Source organism: Suncus etruscus, chromosome 2 (assembly GCF_024139225.1).
Source record: "Suncus etruscus isolate mSunEtr1 chromosome 2, mSunEtr1.pri.cur, whole genome shotgun sequence".
Lineage (NCBI taxonomy): Eukaryota > Metazoa > Chordata > Mammalia > Eulipotyphla > Soricidae > Suncus > Suncus etruscus.
Window position 1 is genome coordinate 17,472,103 of NC_064849.1, and position 26,316 is coordinate 17,498,418.

Consider the following 26,316-nt stretch of genomic DNA (forward strand, 5'->3'; position numbering starts at 1 on the left):
CAATTCTCACTGCTCCTTCCAACATAATTAATGCACAGATTTTTCAGTATCAATAAGAATAAATAGTACTGCCAACTTAATTTGGCTAGTAGGGAAATAAATGATTGATTTGTATTAATAAAAATAAATTAATAATGGAACTTTGGTGTATGGACTATAGAAGGAAAAACTGTAAAAATATTTAATGCTTAATATAATTCCATTTATCTACTCATATGTATATACAAGAGTGTGGACCTCTATCTGTTTTAATAAAGAGATGGGGAGCATACTGATAGATGGAAAGAATGGGGAAAAATAAATTAATTTTTAATTTTTAATAAAATTTTAATTTTAGGAACTTGTGAAAGATCTTTATATTTTAAGTTGTTTTATTGAAATTTGAATAATGCATTACTACACTTATATGTGAAAAACAGTATTATCTATATTTTAAATTTACAATACTTGTGAAGGAGCCTGAGTGATAGGTTCATGGTTAAGTAGTGTGCTCTGTATGTATCTCATTCAAGTTTGATCCCTGAGACCCCATATGTTCCCCGAACACCACCAGGAATGATCTCTGAGCTTAATGCAAAGAATAATCCCAGAGCTCTGCCAGGTTTGGCCCCAAAATGAAAAGAAAATAATAATACTTGCCAGCTAAAGATTAGCAGGTACCATATTTTTCACTGTATAAGACACAACTGACCATAGACACACATAGTTTTTAGACGAGAGAAACAAGAAAAATATATTCTAAAACAAATGAAACCATGCAAGACACCATTAGAAAATGGCAGCTGGAAACAACCAGCCTGCAAGGCGAAAGTATATTTACAATATACCAGTCCACAGCTAGTTAAACACATTTACCTAACATTTTTATATCATAAAATTAAAAAAATTTAATACTCTCTTGTTAACCTAAACAATAAAAGTCGCAGCAGTAATCAAATAGTCAAATGAAAGCTCTATATGTGACAGCAAATGTGCAATGACCTGATTGTTCATACTATGTGGTATGTCTGTGCCATAGGGGCATAACACTATGAGTGTCAAGTGGTTAGTATATGTTCACCTCGCCTGCACTCAGGCTTCAGCCTCAGGCGGCATTTGCTCCATAAGACACACAGATATTTCCCCCATCTTTTGAGTAGGGGGAGTGCATCTTATGGTATAAAAAAAAATGGTAAATTCTAGTAGTTTTTAAGGTTATGTTACTTTCTGATTCAGTGGAAAATTAATACCAGATAAACCATAATCTCAGTAAGAGGGTATTAGAAATTCATAAAACAGATTTTCTCTAGATCTGGTGTATGTGAAAATGAGTCAATTTCATGACTTGTGTATATTTAAAAATATTATCTACAAGTAGGGCAGAATATCTTAGATTCATAGTTTATCTTAATAAAGAAATGATGCTGCCTCACTTATCATTAACAAAATTCAAATCAGGACAATGAGATACTATCTTAAACCAGTGAGAGTGGCACATATAAAAAAAAGCATTAGAAACCATTTGTGTTGGCAGGGATTTGGTGAAAAAGGAACTCATTCATTGCTGACAGGAATGCTGCCTGGTCCAATCACTTTGGAAAATAATATGGAGGACTCTCAAATAAAACTTTCATTATGACCCAGAAATCTTGCTTTTAGGTATTTATAACCGGGGGGAAAAACAATACTCTAAAAGAATGTATACACACTACTATAATTGTAGCACTTAATATAATAGCTTAAGGTTGGGATCAATCCAGATATCCAACAACAGATGAATGGCTCATAAAGACATGGTATGCATACATAATGAAATACTATATGCAGTAAGGAATAACACAAACATGCAATTCACTACAATTATGGATGGAACTAGAAGATATAATGTTAAATGAAATCCATAAAAATGATAAATACAGTTTGATAGTACTTATAGGTGGTATTTAGAATAACTGAATAAAGAAATGCAATGACTTAAAAGAAAGTTGTTGAGAATTTCTGAATATTTCAGAATATAGTGAGGAGAAGGAAAGAAACTAAATGGAAAGGATAAAGACACCAAGGACTAAGAGGTCTCTGGTACATTGATGTTGTTAAAAGATTGAACTAAATATCCAAGCCAGAGTCAACAACAATGAAATCATGAGACCCAAACATTAACAACCAAATGTAAAAATGTACCTGTTAATGATGGCATGCTGGTGGAGAAGCTTAACACTGGGGGTTGAGATTAGTCCTGAAATATATGTCTAAAACCCAACTATGAATAACTTTGTAAATCACACTGGTTTAAATTAGAAAGTTTTTAAACAAAGAAAAGATGGTTCCTCATATTGATCAGGAGGGGATAATTTTTATAATTTGTGTTACCTTTCTTTGAATTTGCACTCAGAATTACAAAGTTTATTTGTCTCATTTTATCACTGTCCCTGAAATAACCATGTATGTGATATGTGTTCTATGACTTTACTCATGTCTAACAGAACGACATCATTTAGCTTAAGGTCTATTTCTATCAACATTGTGATAGAAATCAAATAACATCCTGTGTATAAATGTTTTGTTTTATTTTTTATTTGTTTACATGTGATATAAAAGTATTTTATTTCTGATATCTCCCTTGCTCTCTATTTTATTTTTTCTTTGTTTGCAGAGTAAAAGTTTTTTTTTTCAAATTGAGGACTTAATATATTTTGGTTTTCCTAATACAAAAGAAGGTCAAGTTTATGATATGGAAGTTTCTGAAAGTAAGATTCTAGAAAATGCTCTTAAGAGATAGATTTGGCACACAAATAAGAGAGTGATTTCCTGCTATTCCTTTTGTAATATAACTGTTTCCAATCTTGTTATGAAGGTTTTTCCATGAGATAATTGGACTACGGTGCTGGTGGCAGTGGCTGGGGCAGATGGGGAAAAAAGAGTTAAAGTGGTTGATTTTAGGTTTGGCTGGTAATTTTTACTTTGGTTCCAAGCTCACTGACAGTAAAGACAGTTTCTTTAAAATGGCAATTCCTACTAAGTCTCTACCTGCCCACATTCTCTCCCAGCAATGATGGGGCCTCCTACAGAAGTGGGGTGACACTGTGCTACATCAGCACTCCTCCGATTACCCTGGTATTAAACATCAGCATTATGTTGTTTTGGAAAGCCCTTTTGGCATGTGTGCCTTTGATTTTATAAGAAAAGAAGGCGGTTGACTTGAAGCCTGAGGGAGTAGCAGTTCTGTTCTTTGAAAAGATTGAAAGCACTGACTGGATCAGAGCAGTGTTGATGATCATGAATTTAAACCAACTGAAGGGAATGGTTTAAAAAATGCCAGCTACACTCCCACTTACGTGATCCCACAGGAAAGAAAAACAGAGGCTCTGAAAGTAAGCCCACCTACAGGATTTTAGTGGGAAATAGAAGACAAAGAATACAATTTCTCTTGATTAAGACTCCTTCCTAGAGAGAGAAATGCCTCAGTACCAGGACACTTCATTTATGCTTCGCATACAAGCTTAACCAACTACCTCCTTGGGATCCATCAGCCACCGATTCAGATAAAAATTTATAAACATTAAAAACATTAATATTCCTCCACTTTCTTTGAAATCTTATCTTTAATCACTTTATGACTCCCACATGTAGCCAGGGGTTAGTTACACACTGTATAAGTCAAGTATGGCACTTTTCATGAGATAAAATGAAAACATCCAATAAAAACAACCTCTTATCCTTGGTATCAAATTTGAAATATTTAGAAAGCAAGATCTGTATGGCAATCACCGGAGAGCATAATTTAACCTAGACAGTACAAGCACTTAACAGTATAAACTAAGATAATAATATAGAGAGGGAAAAGCTACCAATAAAATAGTTTCATTGGTTAAACAATGATGAAGTTCAAAACTCCACTATACTTATTTATCTAAAATTTGTTTTAAAATAAATTTTTCTACCTTTTTACCTTTAAAAATTTATTAACGTTTTAGTCTTGTTGCCATAATCATATCCAATTTCTAATAGAATGATCCTGATAAGGGAGTAACTATTGTTCTTTCATTTGTACTTCAGATGAAGAAACTTAAAAAATATATAAATAATAATCCCAAATTTAGAGGGCACAAAAATAGTAAGTGGTAAATTAGAATTCAAGAGACAGACTGCTTTCATACTCAAAGTACCATAAACCAATATGTTACTTTGTTCTTTTTAAGATATATTTTATTGGTGACTTTTTCCTCTTATATTTGGACATATGTTATTATCTTAATTTATACTAATAAGTGCTTGTACTGTCTAGATCAAATTCTGCTCTCTGGTGATTGCCACATAGATCTTGCTTTCTAAAAATTCCAAATCTGATACCAAGGACAAGAGGCTTTGTTCATTTTTATTGTTCTTTATAATACATATTTCACATTATATTTATCTTTTTTGATAAATATATTCTTTTCTTGCTGAATTGTGGCCCTAATTTTAGACTACAAAAAGGGTCATAATACATTAAATTAAACCATTAACCAAAGTAAATGCTCACATATAGTAAATTATTTAATATCAGATTTCTCAAGAACTATTTTTTGTTATATACTATTTTCCAAGTTGTGCATAGATAACTTAGAAAGATGGCCACCATGGAATATAAACTATAATCATATAGTTGTGCCATTGGTGATTATTAAATATTCAAAGAGTTAACTTGACATCAACCATGTTAAGAATATTTATTTACAAGATATAAGTCAGTGCTACAGATCCAGTTTGGTTTGCACTGTATTTTTTTAAATTTTTACAGAAGGGTGAAAATGTGAGACAAAATAGTTCCTGTCATAAAGCTATAAAATTATGTTCTGACTATGGTGGGGATTGAGAATGAGAGATATATAACTTAATGAGATTAAAAATGTTTTATAATAACTGTTAAGAAAAAATATGAAAGAGAGAAGAACACAACCAAGGAGAATATTGCAATTATTAGATTGGAATTTATAATTATTTTGAAGAAAAACCTAAATTTGTAACCTCTAAGTAAAGATAATATATTTGTGAAGTTCACATAAAATATTCTGTGTAATTAATAAAAATTAAAACTAAATGAAGGGTTTTTTCTTTGACTTTCCTATGTTATATTCTGTAGAAGGGAGACCTTCCTGTATGCTATTTTTCCCTGCATAAGTCTTCACTTGTGATTTTTTTCTGTTAGCTGATTTGTCCATTAAATGTTTTTTTAAAATTTGATTTGCTGAAAATGTCATTTTATAAAGTACTTTCACTGGATGTTATCTCTTTTGTTGATATCTGATTAAGATATTATTGAATATCAATTGAGCTACTTAGACATTTAATGCACACCTTGTAGAAATACTCATATAAATGCAAATTTAAGTTTATCTCTGATAACTTTAAAATAATCAGCATAGTCCTGATGGAAAATAACAATAAACATTTAAGATAAATTGCATCTGCATAGTAACTAGCTTTATTAGAAAAATATTATGAGGTATAAAAGGTTCAAAAGCACTCTTGAGTACTTGTAGATTGGAAACAAAAATTTATTGTGGATCTGAATCCATTTCTGAACTAACAGTTATAGGGAGAGCCATTTTCTTTGGATCAAAAGTGTAAAACCTTTACTAATAATGAGAATGTATGAGGGAAATTGAGAACCTGTTTAGAGTACAGGCGGGGGTCGGGTGGGGAGGAGGGAGACTTGGGACATTGGTGATGGGAATGTTGCACTGGTGATGGGTGGTGTAAAAAAAAAAAAGACTACAAACTCTGAGACTAAAAACAGAATTCCTTTTTTGTGGACTTGATGGAACATATTTTTTCCCTTTGAATATCTCTGAAAAAAAAAAGTGTAAAACCATAACTTTCTAAAAGCTAAATATATTGGGCCAGAGATATTACAGCTGGTAGAGTGCTTGCTTTGCATGTGGCCTTTCCAGGTTTGATCCATAGCATGCAATATGGTGTCCCGAGTCTACCATGAGTGATCCCTGACCATAAGACCATAAGATACTATTACCTAAGAACTGCCAAGTATTTTTCAGAAACAATAACCACCACCACCATTACACACTGCAAAGACAATTAAGAGCTTGATATCTTTTCAAAAAGGGTTAATTTACTCCCCCAGATTAACAAGTTCATGTTTTATAAGTCATTTGTAGCCTGTAAATTATAAGGAATATATATCCTAACATTTATAAACTACTAAAAGATTTAAACATTAGTTTTTGGGCCTTGGAGATAATTTGTTTAAAATAACTGTCTGACCAGTGTAAAAGTTAGGAGTTCAAATCCCAGCACAGCACTTGTATTACTATCCTCAAGATAGTTCTGATATTTGAGGAAGAACAGAAAGAAAGGACCCAGAAAATTGCTTCATTGGTTAAAAAGTGCCTGAAGCGCATGAAGAAAGAATTTAATTCCTAGGAATATATGCATCAGGAAAAAAAATTAAATGATAAAATTCTGGCTCTCGTCAACCTAGTTCCTAATTAATTCTTTGGAAGAATTCAAGATGCACTTTTAAGAATAAAGATTTTGTATCTCTGGATGAAAGTTTTTTGACATTTTGACTTTTAAAGCTATTGCCAAAAAGGTCATTACTTGTCATATAAATGGTGATAGCTAGCACTTCTTGAATATGGAAAAATAATTCCAAATTTATTTAATTTTCGGGGACTTTAACAGTCTACAACCTTTGACAACACTAATAGTCAACTAATTGCTCATATCTGAGTCAAAATTTTGTGACACCTATGAACAGTCTAATGTGGTCTTTGGATGCACTTTTAATCTTGCTGATAACCTTTTCATTCTATCAATGTCTTTTCTTCCATATTAATCTTCTAATAATGTTCTAATATGAACAAAGCATATCTAAGGGTTAGTTGCATTTATTCTGTATAAAGCAAATTTAGCATACAAGAATCATACACATACATTGTGTATGCATGTTAAATTACAAACATGCTTAATTCTAAAGGTATATAATTTATAAATGTGTAGATAGTTCTTAAAGGACATATTTTTGTTTTGTTTTTGGGTCACATCCAGCAGCTCTCAGGGGTTACTCCTGGTTCTGCACTCAGAAATTGCTACTGGCAGGCTCAGGGGAGCATATGGGAAGCCAGGATTTGAACCACTATTCGTCCTGGATCAGCTGCTTGCAAGGCAATTGCCCTACCAATGTGCTACCTCTCCAGCCCTTCAAGGACATGTTTTAAAGTTGACCAGTAAATTTAGAAAGTTGCCTTAGTGAAATAACTACATTTATATATTCTTTTTATAAAATGTTCTCACAGGTTAAAAACAAAAGAAAACTATAAAGTGAATAAGTTCCTCTAATTACACCTTGATTGTTCTGAATATATATTTCCAATTAGGAACACATTTTGTTTTAAGAGAAATAAATATTTTTACTAAATTATTATTGTCAAATTATAATTAAATTTATTTAAGGAAATTATTTTTCTTCTCTCCTTTTGTACTAGTATATTCTTAATTTGGTTTTGACACTTAACGGAATTCTATTCAGAAACATTGAGACTGCCCTTTGTAGTATGAATTAATTAAAATATATGACCCACACTTAATATCTACACATTTTATATGACAGGAAGCTCATTTGAAAAGTATAATTTTTCAGAATAAGCTATAGTAACTTGAGCAATACGTTTACATAGATGACCAGTGAAAATTATAAGTCAAGAATGCAAGGCATGGGACCGGTTAGATAGCACAGTGATAGGGCATTTGCCCTCACAAAGCCGACCCAGGGGGGAAGGTGGTTGGATTCCTGGCAACCCATATGGTCCCCTGAGCCTACCAGGGGCGATTTCTGAGTGCAGAACCTGGAGTCACCCCTGAGTGTGGCCAGATGTGATCCAAAAACAAAACAAAACAACCCCCCCAAAAATGAATGCAAGGCATGTTGCTTTTCCCTAAGACTCAGTTGTTTCTATTTAAAATATTATCCGTTTCAGTGGTAATTCCTATAGATCATATAAATCAACAAGTGCATAGTCCATATTTATTTTCTTTGCTATCATCAATTATTTTTGAAATTTAGGACTATTAGGAATAGAGTTATGTAATATCAAGCATGCACGAGGCAATACAGAGCATGGAGAATTTCTGGCTGGTAGGTAGAGAAGCAAAGGGACTCAGGAATGGATTTCACAAAACTTTAACTGACAGATGAATTTGTGTTTTAAACAAAGCTCTTCAGAAATTTGAGACTAACTATAAAATGCAGTGTGCTAGAAGTTAAAGGGATTTTGTGTAAAGTTAAAGTTCTTAGGAAATATGGCTGTATTATAAAGGGCATTTAATTTGTTGTCTCCCAGGAATTTCAAAAATCATCTAATGAACTGTTTTTATTCTGAATAAAATTTTATAAAAAATAAAGATTTTATTATGATAAATTTGTCAATGATTATTATTAGGCACTTTGGATAAACTCAAGCATTTGAATATTGCTTTTTCAAGTAACATTTGTCATGTATGTACATTGCATTTCCCAGTATTGTTCTTGTTACTTAATTTGATGATATCATTCTATTTTTTGCTTTTGAAAATTGCTTTTGAAAATGCAACCTGTTTTTTTGCAAACTGCCTGGCTCTCCTGATATTACAATCAAGTGAAAAAAACTGAAGGATCCCTATTTATAAATTTTTGAAAAACTAGTTCAATATTGGCTTATTGAATATTTTGATAGTTTTTAAAATACCTACCATGATTTCTTACAATAACAGCACTTACTCTATTTCATATTTCCCCTCCTTCTAATTTTCTCCTTCTTGTTTAATATTTTTCATTTAGCTAGACATCAAATAGTAACTCCATATATACTTACATCATTAATTTTCCTTTTATAGGAGCAGCAGAAAAGAGTTCTAAACATGGAGCTGAAGACAAGACTCAAACTATTATTATGGCTATGAAAGAAAGAATGAAGATCAGGGAAAAAAACAGGCCAGAGGTGTTTGAAGTTATTCAGGAAATGTTTCATATTTCTAAAGAAGATTTTGTGCAATACACTAAGGCTGCCAAACAGAGTGTACTGGATGGGACATCTAAGTGGTCAGCAAAAATAACTATAACAGGTATAATAAGCCCTTAATATCTTTATTTCATCTTGAAACTGCATGTGCCTTACAAATAAAATAAAATGGAGCTTACTAAATGTAGAATTAATTTTGTTAAAATAGACAAGAATTTTAATTGATACTATTAATTTTTAAATATAAATTACATAAGTAATATCACGGACCTGTGCATGAACCTCTAATTCTGTGAAAGAAGTTATTGCTGGGGCCAGAGCGTTTGCCTTGCATGCAGCTAACCCAGGATGGACCTGGGTTTGGTCCCTGGCATCTCATATGGTCCCCCAAGCCAGGAGCAATTTCTGAGCGAGTAGACGGAAGTAACCAATCCCTGAGTGTTCTTGGGTGTGATTAAAAAAAAACCCAAAAATAAGTTATTGCTGCATAATATATGATCTGTCTTGGTTGTTAAAGGATTAGTTCTGATCCTGAAATCTTCTAATCTTCAATGTGATATTGACATGGTTTTACCATAACTATTACATCAGATCTGCCCATAAATCATAGATATGCCTTGTATATTTACCTAAGCATTCTTAAATCTATATGATCATACATAATATTAATATTCTGCAGTGGAATTTTAGAAAATTATTTCTATGAGAAATGTTATGGGGAGCGGTTGCTTCCCTCGATGCTAAGATGACTAGAAAGGATAGAGGTTTTTTATGGTTCAATGGCTTAGATAGCAGTTTAATGCTAGGACAAGGATAATGCCTGGACCCTGTGGTGCCAAAAATATCTCTGTGCACCATGCAATGAAGCCTGGGTTACAACTGTGTGCCAAGAATGAGGTGGGGTTCAGTGTAGCCAAGGCAAATACCATAAACCTGGGTTGTCTCACTGGCCCAAGCCCCAATTGTGCACCAAAGGAACTGAATGAAGAAGCATCCTTTGAGTTTATGCTGAAAAATGTGAATTAATTATCACTTTGTCAACAATTTAACATATTCTGTTAGCATTTTGTTGGCCATTTTCTGGTTTATTAACATCTAAATAATTATAGAATTTTTATTTGGTAACATTACCTTTAAAATCCACAAAATACTTTTGTAAGCCATAGTCTTCTCCCTCCTCCCACAGCTCTGCCTTAGTGATCTTTCCAAAAGATCTCCTTTTTTTTTTTTATCGATTTACAGGTATAAAGTGGTTCAAAACCACCTTTCTAAATAATTGAAGTAATTATAATCTGTGCTTTGTTCTAATCAAAATCTTTCAGAGGAAGAAATTTCTGTTTTTCTATAAACACATCAATACTCTGTTTCCGAGAGATTAGTTCTGCTGTTGGTGCCACAATTAATAAATTACAAATAGAACACTAATCTCTTCTGTTAGGTTTTCTTAATGAAAAAAACAGATGCTAATTGACTCACTCCTGGATCAATATCCTTCATCTATTGATCCATAAGACTAAGCAATTTGAGGATAGCTCTGTCTAGTTGATTTGTATTTTTGAAACTGCTTATGTTAACTCTAAGTCTGTGCATATCATGTTAACATTTTCCAGTCCTCTTTATTTATACATATTTTGTTTATAAAGTTAAAATAAAAATTCTGTTTGCTTTTGGTAAAGTCAATCATTGCTGATGATCAATAATCAGATTAATTCAAAATTGCAGATTTTGTAATTATGTTGGGAAATGTTTTTTCATATTCAATGTGGTGTTTTTCTGTGCATTTGTACAGCCGAATGAATGAATATATATAATTATTAAATTGGTGTATGTGTGTGTATAGTCACTATTCAGAAGACGCTAAAGAAAACATCAAAACAATGTATTACTATTTAGCTTACTTATTTCCTAGCTGAGCATTTTTAAATTTCTGTTCCTTTTGAAAATGAAAGTAACAGGGATCCAGTTTTAAAAAAGGGAGAACTATATGGAAAATGCTTTATTATTTTTGATGAAATTGCTATTTTTTGTTTTGTTTATTTTTTGTTTGCTATTTTTTGTTTATTTCAGTGGTCTCTGCCCAAGGCTTGCAGGCAAAAGACAAAACTGGATCTAGTGATCCATATGTTACAGTTCAAGTTGGAAAGAATAAAAGAAGAACCAAAACCATTTTTGGAAATTTGAATCCAGTATGGGATGAGAAATTTTACTTGTGAGTATGTAACACAAAACTCTCATAGATATTGGAGGGTGGGAGCAATACAGCAGCATTTAAGGCTCTTGCATTGCATGCAGCTAACCTGATGACCTGAGTTTAATCCTCTGCACTTCATATGGCCCTCTGAGCATCTTCAAAAGTGATCCCTGACTGAAAGCCATGACTAAGCCTGGGCCACCACTGGGTACATTCTACAGCCCACCACCCAAACCCTAAAAAAAAAAGAGACAGAAAATATTACAGATATAAACATCTTTGAGAAAAAGTTCACTTTATTTTGGATGTGGTTTTATTTTAAAGACCCATTTCCCAGGTTTCATTTTCTAAATCTACCAACAAGGTAGTAGAGTTTCTATTTAAGAATGTCCTTTCTACATATATTTAGCTTAGTCTTAGATTTTATCCATTCTAATATGTTTATAATGGTCTATTATAGTTATTTTACTTTATAATTTTATAATCATGAATAATTAACTACTATAATAACCTTTGTGTTAATATCTGTTATCTTAGCGAAGCATTTAAAATCTTGAAAATTCATAAAAGTTTTATAGTTGAAATTTTACTTTTAAGTTTATGATGGACTTTGGGGAAATTTTTAAAGTAGATTTAGAGTCAAAGTATATTGTTTTATTTATGAAAGTTATCTTTTGATTTTCATGCTATTCTGTACTTTTATACCTTTAATTAAATCTTTAATAAAATTGAATTGTCCATTTATGCAAATATCTAGTTCTTGATGATGTGTCCTTTTCCATTTGTCTGTCCATCTGATTGCATATATTCTTAATTATTATCATTTTATAATGGCTCTTAAAATATTTCAATTATTTTGCTATTTAGAAATTTTAAACTTCATTTCCATATGAATTTTAGAGCCAGTTTGAAAAAAATTGCATAAAAATTAACACAATTTTTGAAAGTAATTAATAATACCAATATTTACTCATTTTAATTTTTAATATATTAAACTGTGTCACCATATTTGTAATAGTACTGAAACAGAAGTTTTTGATTGCAGATGTGCTACATTGATTCCTTCTACCAATTATTCAAAGTCCCTTTATTTTCCCATGGATCTTCTTCCCTTTCTAGTCTCTCCTCCTCTATAATCCTTAGTTTCCACTTATAATAATCATGTTTCCAGGTTTTTTCCACAGGGGATAATCTAATCCCATATTTGTTCTTTCATTCTTCTGGTATTGATTGTTTACATTCTGACTCACTTAACTTAGCATCCATCAACTGTCCAATTTATATCAAAGTTGTAGCAAGATGTAAAATTTTATATAATATTCTGAGCAGTATTCCATAAGGTATACATACTACAATTTCTTTATCCATACATCTATTATTGAGCACTTGTGTTGTTTTTATATCTTGGCTATTATGAACAGTGTTGTAATGAACATAGATATGCAGTATGCATATGTCTTTTTGATCAGGTTATTCATTTGTGATTTTTTAAAATAGAAACCAAGGAGCTAAACCAGTAGGTCATATGGTTCATCTATGACCTGAAAGTTTTGAAAACTCTCATATTTTTATAGTAATTTTTATTTTGACCAAAGTGGATTACATATCTTTCACAGTAATATTTTAAGTACATATTGATCTTGAATGAGAGGAATTCCCACCACCAAAATTGTCCTCCCACCACCCCCAATTTTTGCATGTAAAGCAAACTCTTGTTGACAATAATATTTTAGTTACATGTTAAATTAATATCAGGGGGATTCTCATCACCGAATTGTTCTCCCTACACCTCCTACGTCCCATATCTTCCTCCCTCATCCCTGCAAGAATACATGGTATCCTCTGTGCCTAACTTGCTACTTAGTGGTCTTACACCTGTTTGGTCTTGGTAGCTCCCTTATTTCCTCCTGTAACTGGGAGGCGGGACTAGATAGAGCAAGTTACATGGTTTTGTTTGAAGAAGAGAAAAGTAATAAACTGGGGTAAAAATCAAATATGCCGAAAATGGACGGAGTCCTACTAGAGGCTCTCATCATTGGTTTGAGAGACGAAGGGGAAAAAGGTGAATCACCCCAACAGTACAAAAAGAAATGTCAAATAAAATATCTAGTGAGCACTCCAACAATAAAGGTAAGCACCACAGAAAAGCCATGGTCTTGAAATAAAAACATGGCAGAGCACATAAAAGAAGAAAAGAAAGGAAGAAAATAAATATATAAACATAAATGGAGACAACAACTTCAATAACCACACCAGAACAAAGAAATCGACAAAAACTAGATAGATAAATAAAAAAAAGGAGAAAAATTTGTTTTGTGCTATTTTTTTCCCTCCTGCACAGGCACAGTAAATATTGGGGTCATTCGAAAAGGAATTCCCTTGGCCTAAGAGCTACAGGGTTTCTCCACCCTTGGAGTATAGGGTCATGGGATTAACTATAGACTGTACAGGTTCATTTACTCTCCCTTTGGTGCTTTCGTGCTGTTTGGAAGACTTCTGCTCCGTCCTGGATGATAAAGTCAAACCTCTGTATCTAAAGATCTCTGTATCTACAAAAGTCAAGGGGTGGAACTTATGATGAAGTCTTTCTTTGTGGTTCTAGAAGTTCTGCTCTCTCAGTGTCATTTTAATCATTCTTCTGTGGTTGGTGGTCTTGGTCTTTGCGTTGATCCCAGGATGTTTCCAGAAGACCGATTCCATTGCAATTGTCTCAGACAGACCTTTGGAACTGGAGATCTAGGTTGTTGTGCAGGCCATAGCTCAAACTCTAGACTAGGGCTTTTTTTATTGGTCCCAGGATACCTACAGTCTGGTCATGGTTCTATCAGTCAGTCATCTGTAGATCGCAATCTTGGCTTTTGGACAGACCAAAGTGTGACAAGTCTTCTGATTTTGTCTTATCGTTAGCTGGAGGGGTAGATAACCTGCTCTTAGGTCAAGTTGTTCGCATTTTCCTCGTTGTCAGGATATCATATTAGAGATGGCACTTGATGGTGTCCCAGCAGTATTAAGGATGTCCCAGATGGGATTTGTTTCCTGTAGCTGTTGTGAAGAACTGTGTCATTTCTATGTCTGGGATCCAGGGTTCAAGGCTGGACAGATGATGTCTAATCACCTGGGGTCTAAGTTGGGTCCACGTGACATATTTTCAGGGTGGGAGTTGTCCCTGTATTGTAAACAAGTATGAGTTCTTATCCCTAGTAGATAAGAGCTCGTTTTTATATGTAAGATTTCCTCTTTTTTTTAGTGTGTCTTTGCAGGAGGAAATGGTGTTACATTATATTGCCGGTGCATTTGGGGGTGGAAAGAGAAGAAAACAGAACAGATCACACTCCCAAAAAATACACCCCTATAAATATTTATTATATTAGAATTTTTGCTATGTCATTTTTATTTGTGTGAGGTGATACTCATAACCATTTTAATTTACTTTTTCCTGAACATCAGTCATGATGAGCACTTTTTCATGTGCTTGTTGACCATATGTATGTCTTTATCGATTTTTTTCTCCCTGCTTTTTGATACTTGTATTTTCTTTGTTGAGTTTTGTGAATGCTTTATTTCTTGAATATTTTCCATTGTCAGATGAATGTTGTGGAGTTTTTTCTCCCTTTCTGTAGGTTATAATTTGGTTTTATCTTTAGTATCCAGATTATCGAGTCAAATTTGTTTCATTTTGTTTTACATGTATATTTTCATAATTATTCACTAGAGTTTTTACTTTATTATAAAATATTATTTTAATTGGTATTACACTCATAATTAATTTTATTTATCCCTTCTAGAATGTGAAAGGATAGTCAAAATATTTCAATGTTATTTTTGTTTAATTTTTTGCCAGTTTCTTGAAAATCAAGAATCCAAACTTATTATTGTGCTTCTATATTGCTTGTTCTAGAATGATTTCAAATCTTTTTTCTGCACAGTTTTACTCTACTGAAAAATAGAATAAACAATTACAAATTCATCTTTATTTGTAGTAGATTTTCTTTTACTGGGCAAAGTGAGTTTTTAGTAAATTTACATTACGATATTTAAAATGAGGGGCCAGAGAGATAGCACAGCAGTAGGGCATTTGCCAAGCACACAGCCGACCCTGGACAGAGGTGGTTTGATCTGGCATCCCATATGGTCCCACATACCTGCCAGGAGAAATTTCTGAGCACAGATCCAGAAGTAGGCTCTGAGCACCACCGGGTGTGACAACCCCCCACACACACAAAAAAAAGATATTTAAAATGAATACCTGTCACAAAAAATCTCATTCATGTTCTTTCTAGCCATAAATTATAAACAGAGCTGTCAGAAACTCCACAACATGTGTGGATGGTTCAGATCTTTGAGATTATGTAAATCACTGAGTCAGGTCACTGCTGCCAATCCAGGGTTAATTTAATTTAAAAAAGGGGTGGGGCCAGTTGGCCAGAGAGATACTACAAATTTTAAGGTAGCCAACACTGGTAGTTGATTGGTAGTCAACCAATCAATTTCCAGCACTACATGTTGTTCCATGAGCAATACCACCTGGAATGATCTCTGATCACAGACCAGAAATAGAACCTAAACACTGCTGGATATGTAGCTCTGCAAATAAGGATGGTTGTATTATTATAATTATTATTACCAGTACCATGATTGAATCACTTAAACATTTTAATTTCTATTTTTATTCATTTTATACAAATTATATTACATTAATAAATTTTAGTTGTGCAGCATTATAAAGCAACTTACATTATATTAAAATCACCACTAAAATTCTAATAACTCACATAAGAAATTACCCTTTTCCCAATTACAATATCCTCTTACCTCCTATCATTCTGATGATCACTGTTCTGGGTTTTGTATTAGAATTGCTATATTGTGGTTAGTTTCTGCATTTAGCTTATTTCTCTACATATCACAGAACTGGATAAGGAAGCTGTATATGTTTATGTGTGTAAGTGTGTGTGTGTTCATATTTCAGTGAATGTTATACTGCACTTGATTCCCACCAAATCAATTTTATTAAATTCATCCAAGAAATTGATCACAGAGAATGAAATATGTGTAAGTTTATATACCTATCTGTTATATAGAAGTAGGTAATTCCCATTTTGTATAATTTTATAGGCTATTTGGGGGAACTGACAATAACATCACTTTCAATTTATGTAAAAATAAATGAGCTTTCCTCAAAGACCCAAAACAAACTAGTCAGTCATAGAGACTTTTACTTTCTACTACAGTGACTCCTGTACAATGTTTGTTAGAGAACCCTTTGATAATCTTTGGCATTTGCCTTGTTTTTGACAACTCCTGAACTAAAAACAAAAGTTTATGTTGATTATCTTGAAAAAGAGTTTATTCAGAAGGGTTGTTACATAATTGAAATCTTTTAAATATTGTTATGAGCCACAGAGCAAAGAATCATTTATAATAAAATAGTTTAATCAGAGGCCGGTGAGGTAGTGCTAGAGGTAAGGTGTCTGCCTTGCAAGCGCTAGCCAAGGAAGGACTGCGGTTCAATCCCCTGGCATCCCATATGGTCCTGCCAAGCCAGGGGCAATTTCTGAGTGCTTAGCCAGGAGTAACCCCTGAGCGTCAAACGGGTGTGGCCAAAAAAAAAACAAAAAACAAACAAACAAAAAAGTTTAATCAACACATTGTTGAACATAGGAAATACAAATATCCTTCTTGTGATGTTGGATATATATGATGTGTCTAATTGTTCATCTCATATGATTGACTAGAAAATTAGCTCCACAGGCTTAATGAAATGTCAATTTAATTACCAACTTAAATAATGACTTCATATTTAATCATAAAAGTAACTGACTTATGCCTTTCTAAATCCAAATTCTAGAACTATTCTGGATTTAATGTGACCTCTGGGGTATGAAGTCTTTTAACCGTTTTGAAATTTAGTTTTGTACCAGTAATGTATAAATAAGTGTATAAATAATTGTTTCCTGATTGATTCTGTGGTTATTGTTAAGAGGAAATGTATATAAACCATTCTAACTTATAATCACTTGAAATTCATAATTATATTGTTTCTAGGTACATGCTACCTTGGACATTTTGAACCATATTTTACTTGGACATTTTCAACCATATATTAACTGTGTTTAAGTCACAGATAAGCTGTGCTGTTAGAATGCTTCAGGTTCCTGGATGAGTCTGAGTGAAGTATTTACTAAGTCTCACGGAATATAGTTCACTTAAATTCAATTAAATGCAAATATCTTTGCAGTACAGATTAATGTTGTAGAATGACAACAACCAGAATGTTGCCAAGGTATGATTTATCGTCTCGATTACTAGCACGGATCCTTCCTGAACTACAGTGGAAAGGGAACATTTCCTCAGTTGTCTGCACTGTTTTACTATTATGATATCAGCACCAGTATCATTTATCAAAAAGATTGTTCCACAACTACTGTAATCAATGGCTTTGGTCATACTTTATGAGATTATAAATTTGTTTGTTAATTATGATCTCCCTAATGAATATATCTGTCAATAGACAAATAATATAGAAATGCTATCATACACTTTGCGAGTTTGAGCCTTTATAATTACATACTACAAAATACAGCCAGATGAAGATATTTATTTCATTACTTCTTTATCCCAGAACCAAAGAGTTTGGGAATAAGGTTGAGAAGGGAAGAAGAGAAGAAATTTGGTCAAAAACTTGAAAAGAAATTTCAGTGAAATTTGAACTTTAGTTATCAAAGATAAATATTTATTATGAAAAATATTACTTAGGGAAGATCCCTTGTTATAGCATATAATTAGGTTTAAGATAAAGTTCAAACTAAATTTAAATAAAACCTCCCAAAACATCAGGAAGTAGTAGATTGCAATCAGCAAACCTATAAAGACTCCTATCCCAAGAAAAAATTAATTAAAATAGGTCCATAGAAAAGTGTTGTTGACATTCTGGTTTGGATGTTTAGCTCAATCATTCTGATGTATCTGAATTCCCTTGACTCCTGCCTCGTGTAGCTTCACATGCATCTCTTCTACCTCTTCCCTACACTTTCTTTTCTTCTCCTTCCTATACTCAGGGGCTAAAGGGTGAACTAAATCATTCAAACCATTGCATTTGCTCCTCCAGTTATTCTATATATCTCGTTTCAGTGATACCCCGTGCTTCTTTATTTAATATGATATCTTCAAGATCCATCCATGTTGCAGCAAATTGCAGGATTTTATCATTCTTTTTCTGTTTTGTCTCGTTTTGGGATCACACCCCGTGACGCTCAGGGGTTATTCCTGGCTATGTGTTCAGAAATCTCTCCTGGCTTGGGAGAGTTTATGGGACTCCGGGGATAGAATCCAGGTCCATCCTGGGTTAGCCGTGTGCAAGTCAAACGCCCTATCCCTGCTATATGACGCTGACCCCAGGATTTTATCATTCTTTACTATAGATGTTGTTGGTGAGATTGGACCCCAGTGAGTAGAGTGCTTACAGAAAACCATCCAGGAGAAATAACTTTGGGAGAAATAACTAACTTTTATTTAGGTGAAAATGGGATATTTATAATGTGTCTTAGCCAATCAGGTTAGGGAAAGTAGGGTGTGAGCGTTATGTCAGCCAATCAAATTAGGGGAAAGTAAGATGTGAGCTCTGTGTTTAGGGGAATATAACAGGGTATGTGCTCAGTATTTCGGGGACTAGTAATACCAAGCAGGTTGTAAGACATTGGGAAAACAGGGTGTGTGCTCTATGCGTTTAACAAGGTGTGTGCTCCATGTGTTTAGCTACACTTACAACTATGTGGTAATCTACTGTGTAGGTATGAAATGATGCTCCTCTTATCTACTATTGGATATCAAAGTTGATTCCAAATGTAAGTTATTGTACTGATTGTTTTCATGAATGTTGTCTGCTTTTTATGTCCAGGTAATAAATTTCCAAAAGTAGAATTAATGGTGATGTGGGAGCTCAATTCTGAGATTACTGAGATCCTTTGACACTGTTTTCCATAGGAATTGAAGACAACATTCCCACTATACAATTTAACCACATCTCCCTACCACATATTATTAAAATACATACATATTGTATATTATGCATGTAATACATGCAGAATGCATATATAATACATATATTATATAATAACACATATTATATATATAGGTTTATATAGATATACACACATACTTTTTTTGAGTCACAGCCAGCAATGTTCAGGACTCTTGGCTATGCGTTCAGAAATCACACCTGGTGCTGCTTTGGGGACCATTTGTGATACCAGGGATAGAAACTGAGTCAGCCACATGCAAGGCAAGCTCCTTTCCCTTTGCACTTTCTTTCTGGTTCCATGTTTTTAGTGTGTGATGTACACCATTCTCACTGAGTAAAATTTGTTTCTCTTTTTTCTCACTCCCTAGCACTAGTATAAAATTTTGTGTCATTTTCATCATGATTTTGATTTCCCTAACAATAAGTAACAATAAACCTTTTATAAAATTCCTTTTGATCATGCATTCTTTTTCCTCAAAACAGTGTTTGTTCATTTCATATTCCCATTTTTGATGGGGTTTCGAGCCTTACTTTTTGTTGAATTTTGTGTGTACTTTATATATCCTGGATAGCAACTCTTGATCTGATGTGCTGAGTACAAATATTTTCTCCCACTTGGTTAGCTGTCTTTTTTAATTCGATTGGATTTAAAATGTTAATAAATAGGAAAATTAAATGTTTCATTTTGATCTAGTTACAGCATTGAAATAAGCAGTAGGAATTATCCTAAGATTGACTACAATTAGATCTCACCATGTTTTCTTATTCTGACTTCACAGTTTTAAATATAATGTTGGGAAAACTACCAGTAACTTATTGCAGAGTGGGGGCAAGGATAATAAAGCGTTTCTTTACTATCAAGCTGATACTTAAGATTATCATTTTTCCTGCCATCATAGATTCGTTATTTTATAAAAGTTCGTTATTGACAAATTCTTAAGTAAATATCTTAGAAAACAACACTTCAAAACCTAGAAACAAGCCCATTACCATGACTGCAGAATTGATATTACTGAGGGCAGATAAAATTGAAATGATTTCTGGGTTCAGTAGACTATGGTAGAGTGATAGTGCTGCCTTAGTGGTGGATAAAATGTGTTTACTCATACTTAAAGAAATAAAACCATGCCCTTAAAACGTAAGCAGTCTTACAAACCAATCTTACTTCATTGAAATACCAAGGGATAGACCTATTTTTAGAACTACTAATATAAAAGCATATTTAAAATGCTTCAATGCTTGCTTGATTGAATGTTTGCTATTTTATACATAATGAATATTTTAAAAATTGCTGTTTTTTGCCCCATCTGGCTATGCTCGAATCTTATGCCTTTCTCTGCATTCAGGAATCACTCCTCATGAGCTCAGGGAACTCAAATTGGCAATTTGCAAGGCAAGTACTCTAGTCTCTGTATTATTGCTCTAGCTCAAAATATATTTTTTATTTTTATACTTAGCTATTCAGGAATTAAAATGAAAAGAGAACTAGAGAGAGTACAAGAGTCAAGGCATTTGTCTCACATGTGCTAACTCAAGTTTGATTTCTGGATTCATCTAGTCACCAGAGTCCCACCAAGTGGGATCAAATGATCCCTGAGCACAACAGTCAAGTGTTTGTCCTGAACTCCATCGTGTATGCTCCAAAATAAATCCAAACAGATAAAATTAAATTAAATTATTTGATCCTATTTAAAGACATTTTAATACAGTGAAATCCTGTTGGAAATATTAAATTAAGTGAAAATTAAGTTACTATACAATATGCTGGATGTCCAGGAAATCCCGAAGTTTTGGATATACCTTCGGTAGAAACTAATGAGAAGTTAAGAGTCTTTTCTGTAAGAAAAAGAGATCATGGTAGTAATAAATTCCAAAGTAGCCCTTATTCAAATTAAACATAGCAATCAGGTATATTTTCTTTACCATGTTTGCTTACCTGAACATTATGTGACTTTAAACATTATGCCAATGGGGCCAGAGAGATAGCATGGAGGTAAGGCCTTTGCCTTGCATGCAGAATGATGATGGTTTGAATCCCGGCATGCCATATGGTCCCCCAAGCCTGCCAGGAGTGATTTCTGAGCATAGAGCCAGGAGTAACCCCTGAGCACTACTGGGTATGACCCAAAAACTAAAAAAAAATTGTTGATATCAAATTATTCCTATCATTATATACAATCTCATAATCTTACTCATAGCTTCTACTCTATAAAGATATTATATCTTAGAACTTTAAGAAACTGAAAATCAATTTTAACTGCTACTATTTGGGTTAAATATATTTTTATTATGTAAATTCCATACTGAGGATAATATGGGCCACATTCTCAGATGGGCTTAAACATTTAGAATTCTTTGACTCTTATAAAAAAAAATCATTGACAAGTAGAGAGTTTAGAGGGAAATAGGGTAGGAGAAAAATAGAGAAAGTTGGTGAACAGTGGTTGAGTTACTTGATAGTTTCAAAGTTTAATCCCCTCTTTGATAAGTACTTTCTCAATTCATACTTTAAAGTTTGAAGAAATCTAGGACATTCTCAATTTTAATGCTAAGTTATATGATTTGTACTAATTTTACTTTTCCTCTCCTATCACCATTGCTTTATAAATCTAACAAAAGTACTTAGAGCCTAATGAAAACTGCATTTTTAATTAGGACTCAGGAAAATGTTATTAAAATGAACTGGTTACTGCTAGGCTGAGTCATATGAAATCAGTTTTATTGAACTCTTTTTATCTACAAAAATGGAATTGTCCTATGGTTCAAGTAAATGGAGTCTCTCCTACTAAAATAATGTAGGCAAGTATCATTAAATTTACTTTTGTTTCATTAGAGAATAGTGTTTTTTTATTCTAGCTTTCTTAGAAAATTAACCTGAGAAGTAAGAGAAACAGTAGATTTAGGCACTTGATTTGCATATGGATGACCCCTGTTTTATCCCTAGTGCGACATGTAAGTCCCCAACATCACCAGGAGTGACTCCTGATCACAGAGTCAGAAGTAAGCCCTGTTATGTTTCATCCCAAAATCAAAAAGTAATAATGAGCCATTTTTATGACTGATATTAAATTATTTTATTATTAAACTTTATAAGTATAAAAATGTCTGAATAGATACTTTGGTAAATATTGTATCTAGCTGGTTATAATTTGCAACAATAATGATAGTTATCAAGATCACTTTGAATGATAAATGTTAGATTTATAAAGCAATGGTGATAGGAGAGGAAAAATAAAATTAGTACAAATCATATAATATTATAAAATTTAATGAATCAAGTAATATCCTAAATTCAAACACGCATATAACAGAAGAAATTGTATTCTATTTTTCTGAAAAATCACTCATAATCTTAAGATCCATACATTTTTATAGACTATATATAATATATTTATATAAATTTGGATTAAATCATTATTGATAAGGTGAGTTTTTTTTCTTTTTTATTTGTTTGCTTGTTTGGGGAGCACACCTAGCAGTACGCAGGTATTACTCTTGGTTCTATGTTTAGGAGACTGCAGGACCATATGGTTATAGAACTGGGTTGGCCACTGGTTTGCCAAACATCTTACCCACTGTACTATTGCTCCAGTCCCATTATTGTGTTTTTTTCACAAAGTTTCTATATCATAATTTTTTCCAAAGCTTTCCTTTTCTAATAAAAAAAATTACTATTCTTTCTATTTCCTTTTTTTCAAACAAGGAAATTGGGTGATACACTCTAGAAAAAATGCTTTTAGAATTCTTATATGCTGAGATTCAAATGCTGAGGTGTATCAAAGAAAAAACAGTAAATACTTAATGAAATAAAAGAGGAAATTAAACAAATACATCAAGTTGAGCATATATGTGACTGCATATCTATTGGTCATTTCCCTGCTTTCTCTTCCATTTATTCCTTTGACTTCCTTTTATGCACTTTGTAATCTCTCTCTTATATTCTCTTACCACTGAGTTTAGCTCTGACTAGGAACAACACAATATGATGAAAGCTGAGAGGATGGAAGACTGTAGTTTTCTCTTTCCCCACCTTCTGTTTCTGCCTTAGACAGTGCTGTTAATGAGTCTGATATCCTGTAATCCAAACTCCTATTGCAAGGGTCAGCTTCTAGGATTCCACTCCCTATCTTCTTTTTAATCTGTAATCTTGACGTTCTTCACAATAAATCTCTCTAGACTTTTGGAGGGAATATTCAATATAAAATGCAGTATGGACTTTCCTCAGAAATGTAAATAAAACTACAATCTGATCTACAAATGTAGCTCTACTACCCCTATCATACTAAATGCTGAAAGTAAAATGGAAATGACTTAATTTACCATTTTACTCACAAATTTTTGAAATAGCCAATAGGAAAAAGGCACAAAGTAATGCTAGTATATACTGTTCCAAACCTTTAAAGTTATATCCTGCTCAGTAGCTTATTTATATAAACTTTGTCGTGGGCATAAGTGTGTTTAAGAAAAAATGTATCATCATTTAAGTTATATAGGGAACTAATACCTTTATTTAAATGCCAAGTGTGTATGTTAAACAGATATCCAAATGAACTTAAAAGACAGATTTAGGAAGATAATATCTTTATTCAATATGTATGATATCTAAAGTAGACTGTGCTTCCAACTTCAAACAAAAAATCCAAATGCATCTATAAAACTATTCCACTAGTTTAAACATGCATAATTAAAATATCTCATGAATATCAGAAAAGAATGTGATTTCTATAACTAGTAATATCTTTCCATAGTACAATTTTTATTACTTTTTTCAGGTACTAGTAATTAGAAAAATAAATAAAGATCCTAGACTTCTAAAATATCACACAGATGTGATATTTCTTGTACTTGAAAGAAATGTGATTGAAGTAGATTAATTGGAGTGAAGTTAAGATAGTTGTTTCAACATGAGACTAGAAACAGTATAGGGATGAAGGCTCTTGCCTTGCACACAGCCACGCTATCTTGACATAGCATGTAAACCCACAATTTTGCCAGAGGTGATTTGGCATAAGACTTGAATATTATTGGGTATGCTGTCTCTCAAAAACAACAAAAGCAACAACAATAACAACAAATGACACTAGCAAAGGATATTATATACTAAAATACATGATAAATAAAATAATGGCTAGGAGAAACCACCTCATTTTTCTTTTTCTTTCTCTATCTCACTTCATTATATACACACAGCAGGTTTTTTATAAAGCAATTTTATTCTCCCATTTTCTACTGTAATTGTTAGAGAATTGTATTCATTAGAGAATAGTGTATGAATTTTCTGACCCCATGTTGATTTGATAAATTTATTAGATGTTTCCACTGTAGTGATGTTTAGTACCTCTCTCATGTCTCATTTTATTTCTTTTTCTATGCTGGAAATCTATTTTGACTAGGTTTGATGATTATAATAAAAATATTGTTAACTATCTACTTGTAAATATTCACACTTAAATGGCACCTCACCTTTACCCATACAGTCCTTATGTAAAAGAGGGCCCGGAGAGATAGCACAGCGGCGTTTGCCTTGCAAGCAGCCGATCCAGGACCAAAGGTGGTTGGTTCGAATCCCGGTGTCCCATATGGTCCCCCGTGCCTGCCAGGAGCTATTTCTGAGCAGACAGCCAGGAGGAACCCCTGAGCACTGCTGGGTGTGGCCCAAAAAAAAAAACAAAAACAAACAAGAAACCACACAGATCAACCTATTGATCTCTCCTTAAGTAAATTAATTTTCATAGTAAAATCATCACTAAAATATTTTCTAAGTAAATAATTTTTCTACCTTTATTATTAACATATATTATTTACATATTTGTTAATTATTAATAACTCTAAAAACAGTTGTTAAATACACTTATTCTGCTCATTAATTTTTTTTTGTCATGGGACCACCCTGATGGTGCTTCTGGTTTTCTCCTGTCTGGGTTTGGGCGGACTATATGCAGTGTATTCTGGGATTGAACCCAGCTCAGTCACATGCAAAGCAAGCATCTCACCTACTGTACTATCTCTCTAGCCTCCTATTCCATATTATTTGTAGGAAAAATTGGCTATAAAAATATTACACAACACTGAAATATTTATGATAAGGTTGTGAAGCTAGAAGGTGGTACAGAAAAGGATATAAATTAAAAGTTCATACTTTGCCATAGATATATTATCCTTTTAATAAAGTTGCTAATGACAACAAATAAATTCCTTTTCATCGTTTATTTTTCAAAGTCGTCACTAATAATGGAATTCATTTCTTGTTTTTATTTGTATTGTTTCCACTGTCATTGATTTTGATAATGAATCGATAATGCACAAAAAGGCAACTAAAAAAGGTTAAAAAACATAAAACTGAAAATAGTTTGGGAAATGGTTTTCGTAATAGTAATTTCTATAATAATTTTGCCTTTGGGGTCGGAGCGGTGGCACAAGTGGTAAGGTGTCTGCCTTGCCCGCACCAGATTAGTACTGACTGCAGTTTGATTTCCCAGCATCTGATATGGTCCCCCAAGCCAGGAGCTATTTCTGAGCGCATAGCCAGGAGCGTCAGCAGGTTTGGCCCAAAAGCCAAAAAAAATTTAATTTTGCCTTTGATAAATGCAAGTGTTCTCAGATAGTCCATATTATCATTGGATTTTGAACTTGAGCATTTGCTAAATAAATTCAGAGATTATAAAGCCAGGGATTTTGATTCAATAATATTTGAGATGCTGGTATTGATATTTAAGTAGGTGACATAATTTACAATAAATCACTAAGGAGACATGAAAGAATTTCTATTTGACAGGTCAGAGTTTAAGGAATTAAGTTGTAAGTACAAATCTAATTAACAATTTGAATGACTACAGTTGCTTTGCCTCAAAATCACTCTTGTAAGTTCCTAACTAATAATTTTCTCAGTCAGTACTTTGCCTTACTCACAAAATGATACCATTTATAATATTTTGGCTATTTCAATGTTTTTTTTTTAACTGAAACAGAAAAAGAAAAATAAAATAAAGTGTTTTCTATTTCTACCTCTTATAATATGCTCTTACTATTTTCAGTGCCTTAATAATTCATTCATATATAATCTGTTATTGGTGTGGTTATTTTTTATGGGGGAACACCCAGGGATGCTGAGGGATTACTCCTTCTCA

The 26,316-nt window shown here is 32.9% G+C and overlaps 1 protein-coding gene across 1 annotated transcript in view; it reads left to right on the forward strand.

Annotated features, from left to right (window-relative positions):
- The window catches only part of UNC13C (unc-13 homolog C), a 278,305-nt gene that overhangs the window by 35,655 nt on the left and 216,334 nt on the right, over positions 1-26,316 (forward strand). The window contains exons 4-5 of the mRNA XM_049768904.1: positions 8,854-9,081; positions 11,046-11,187. Of these exons, the coding sequence (XP_049624861.1) occupies positions 8,854-9,081; positions 11,046-11,187 (370 nt within the window). The remainder of the gene's footprint in view (positions 1-8,853; positions 9,082-11,045; positions 11,188-26,316) is intronic.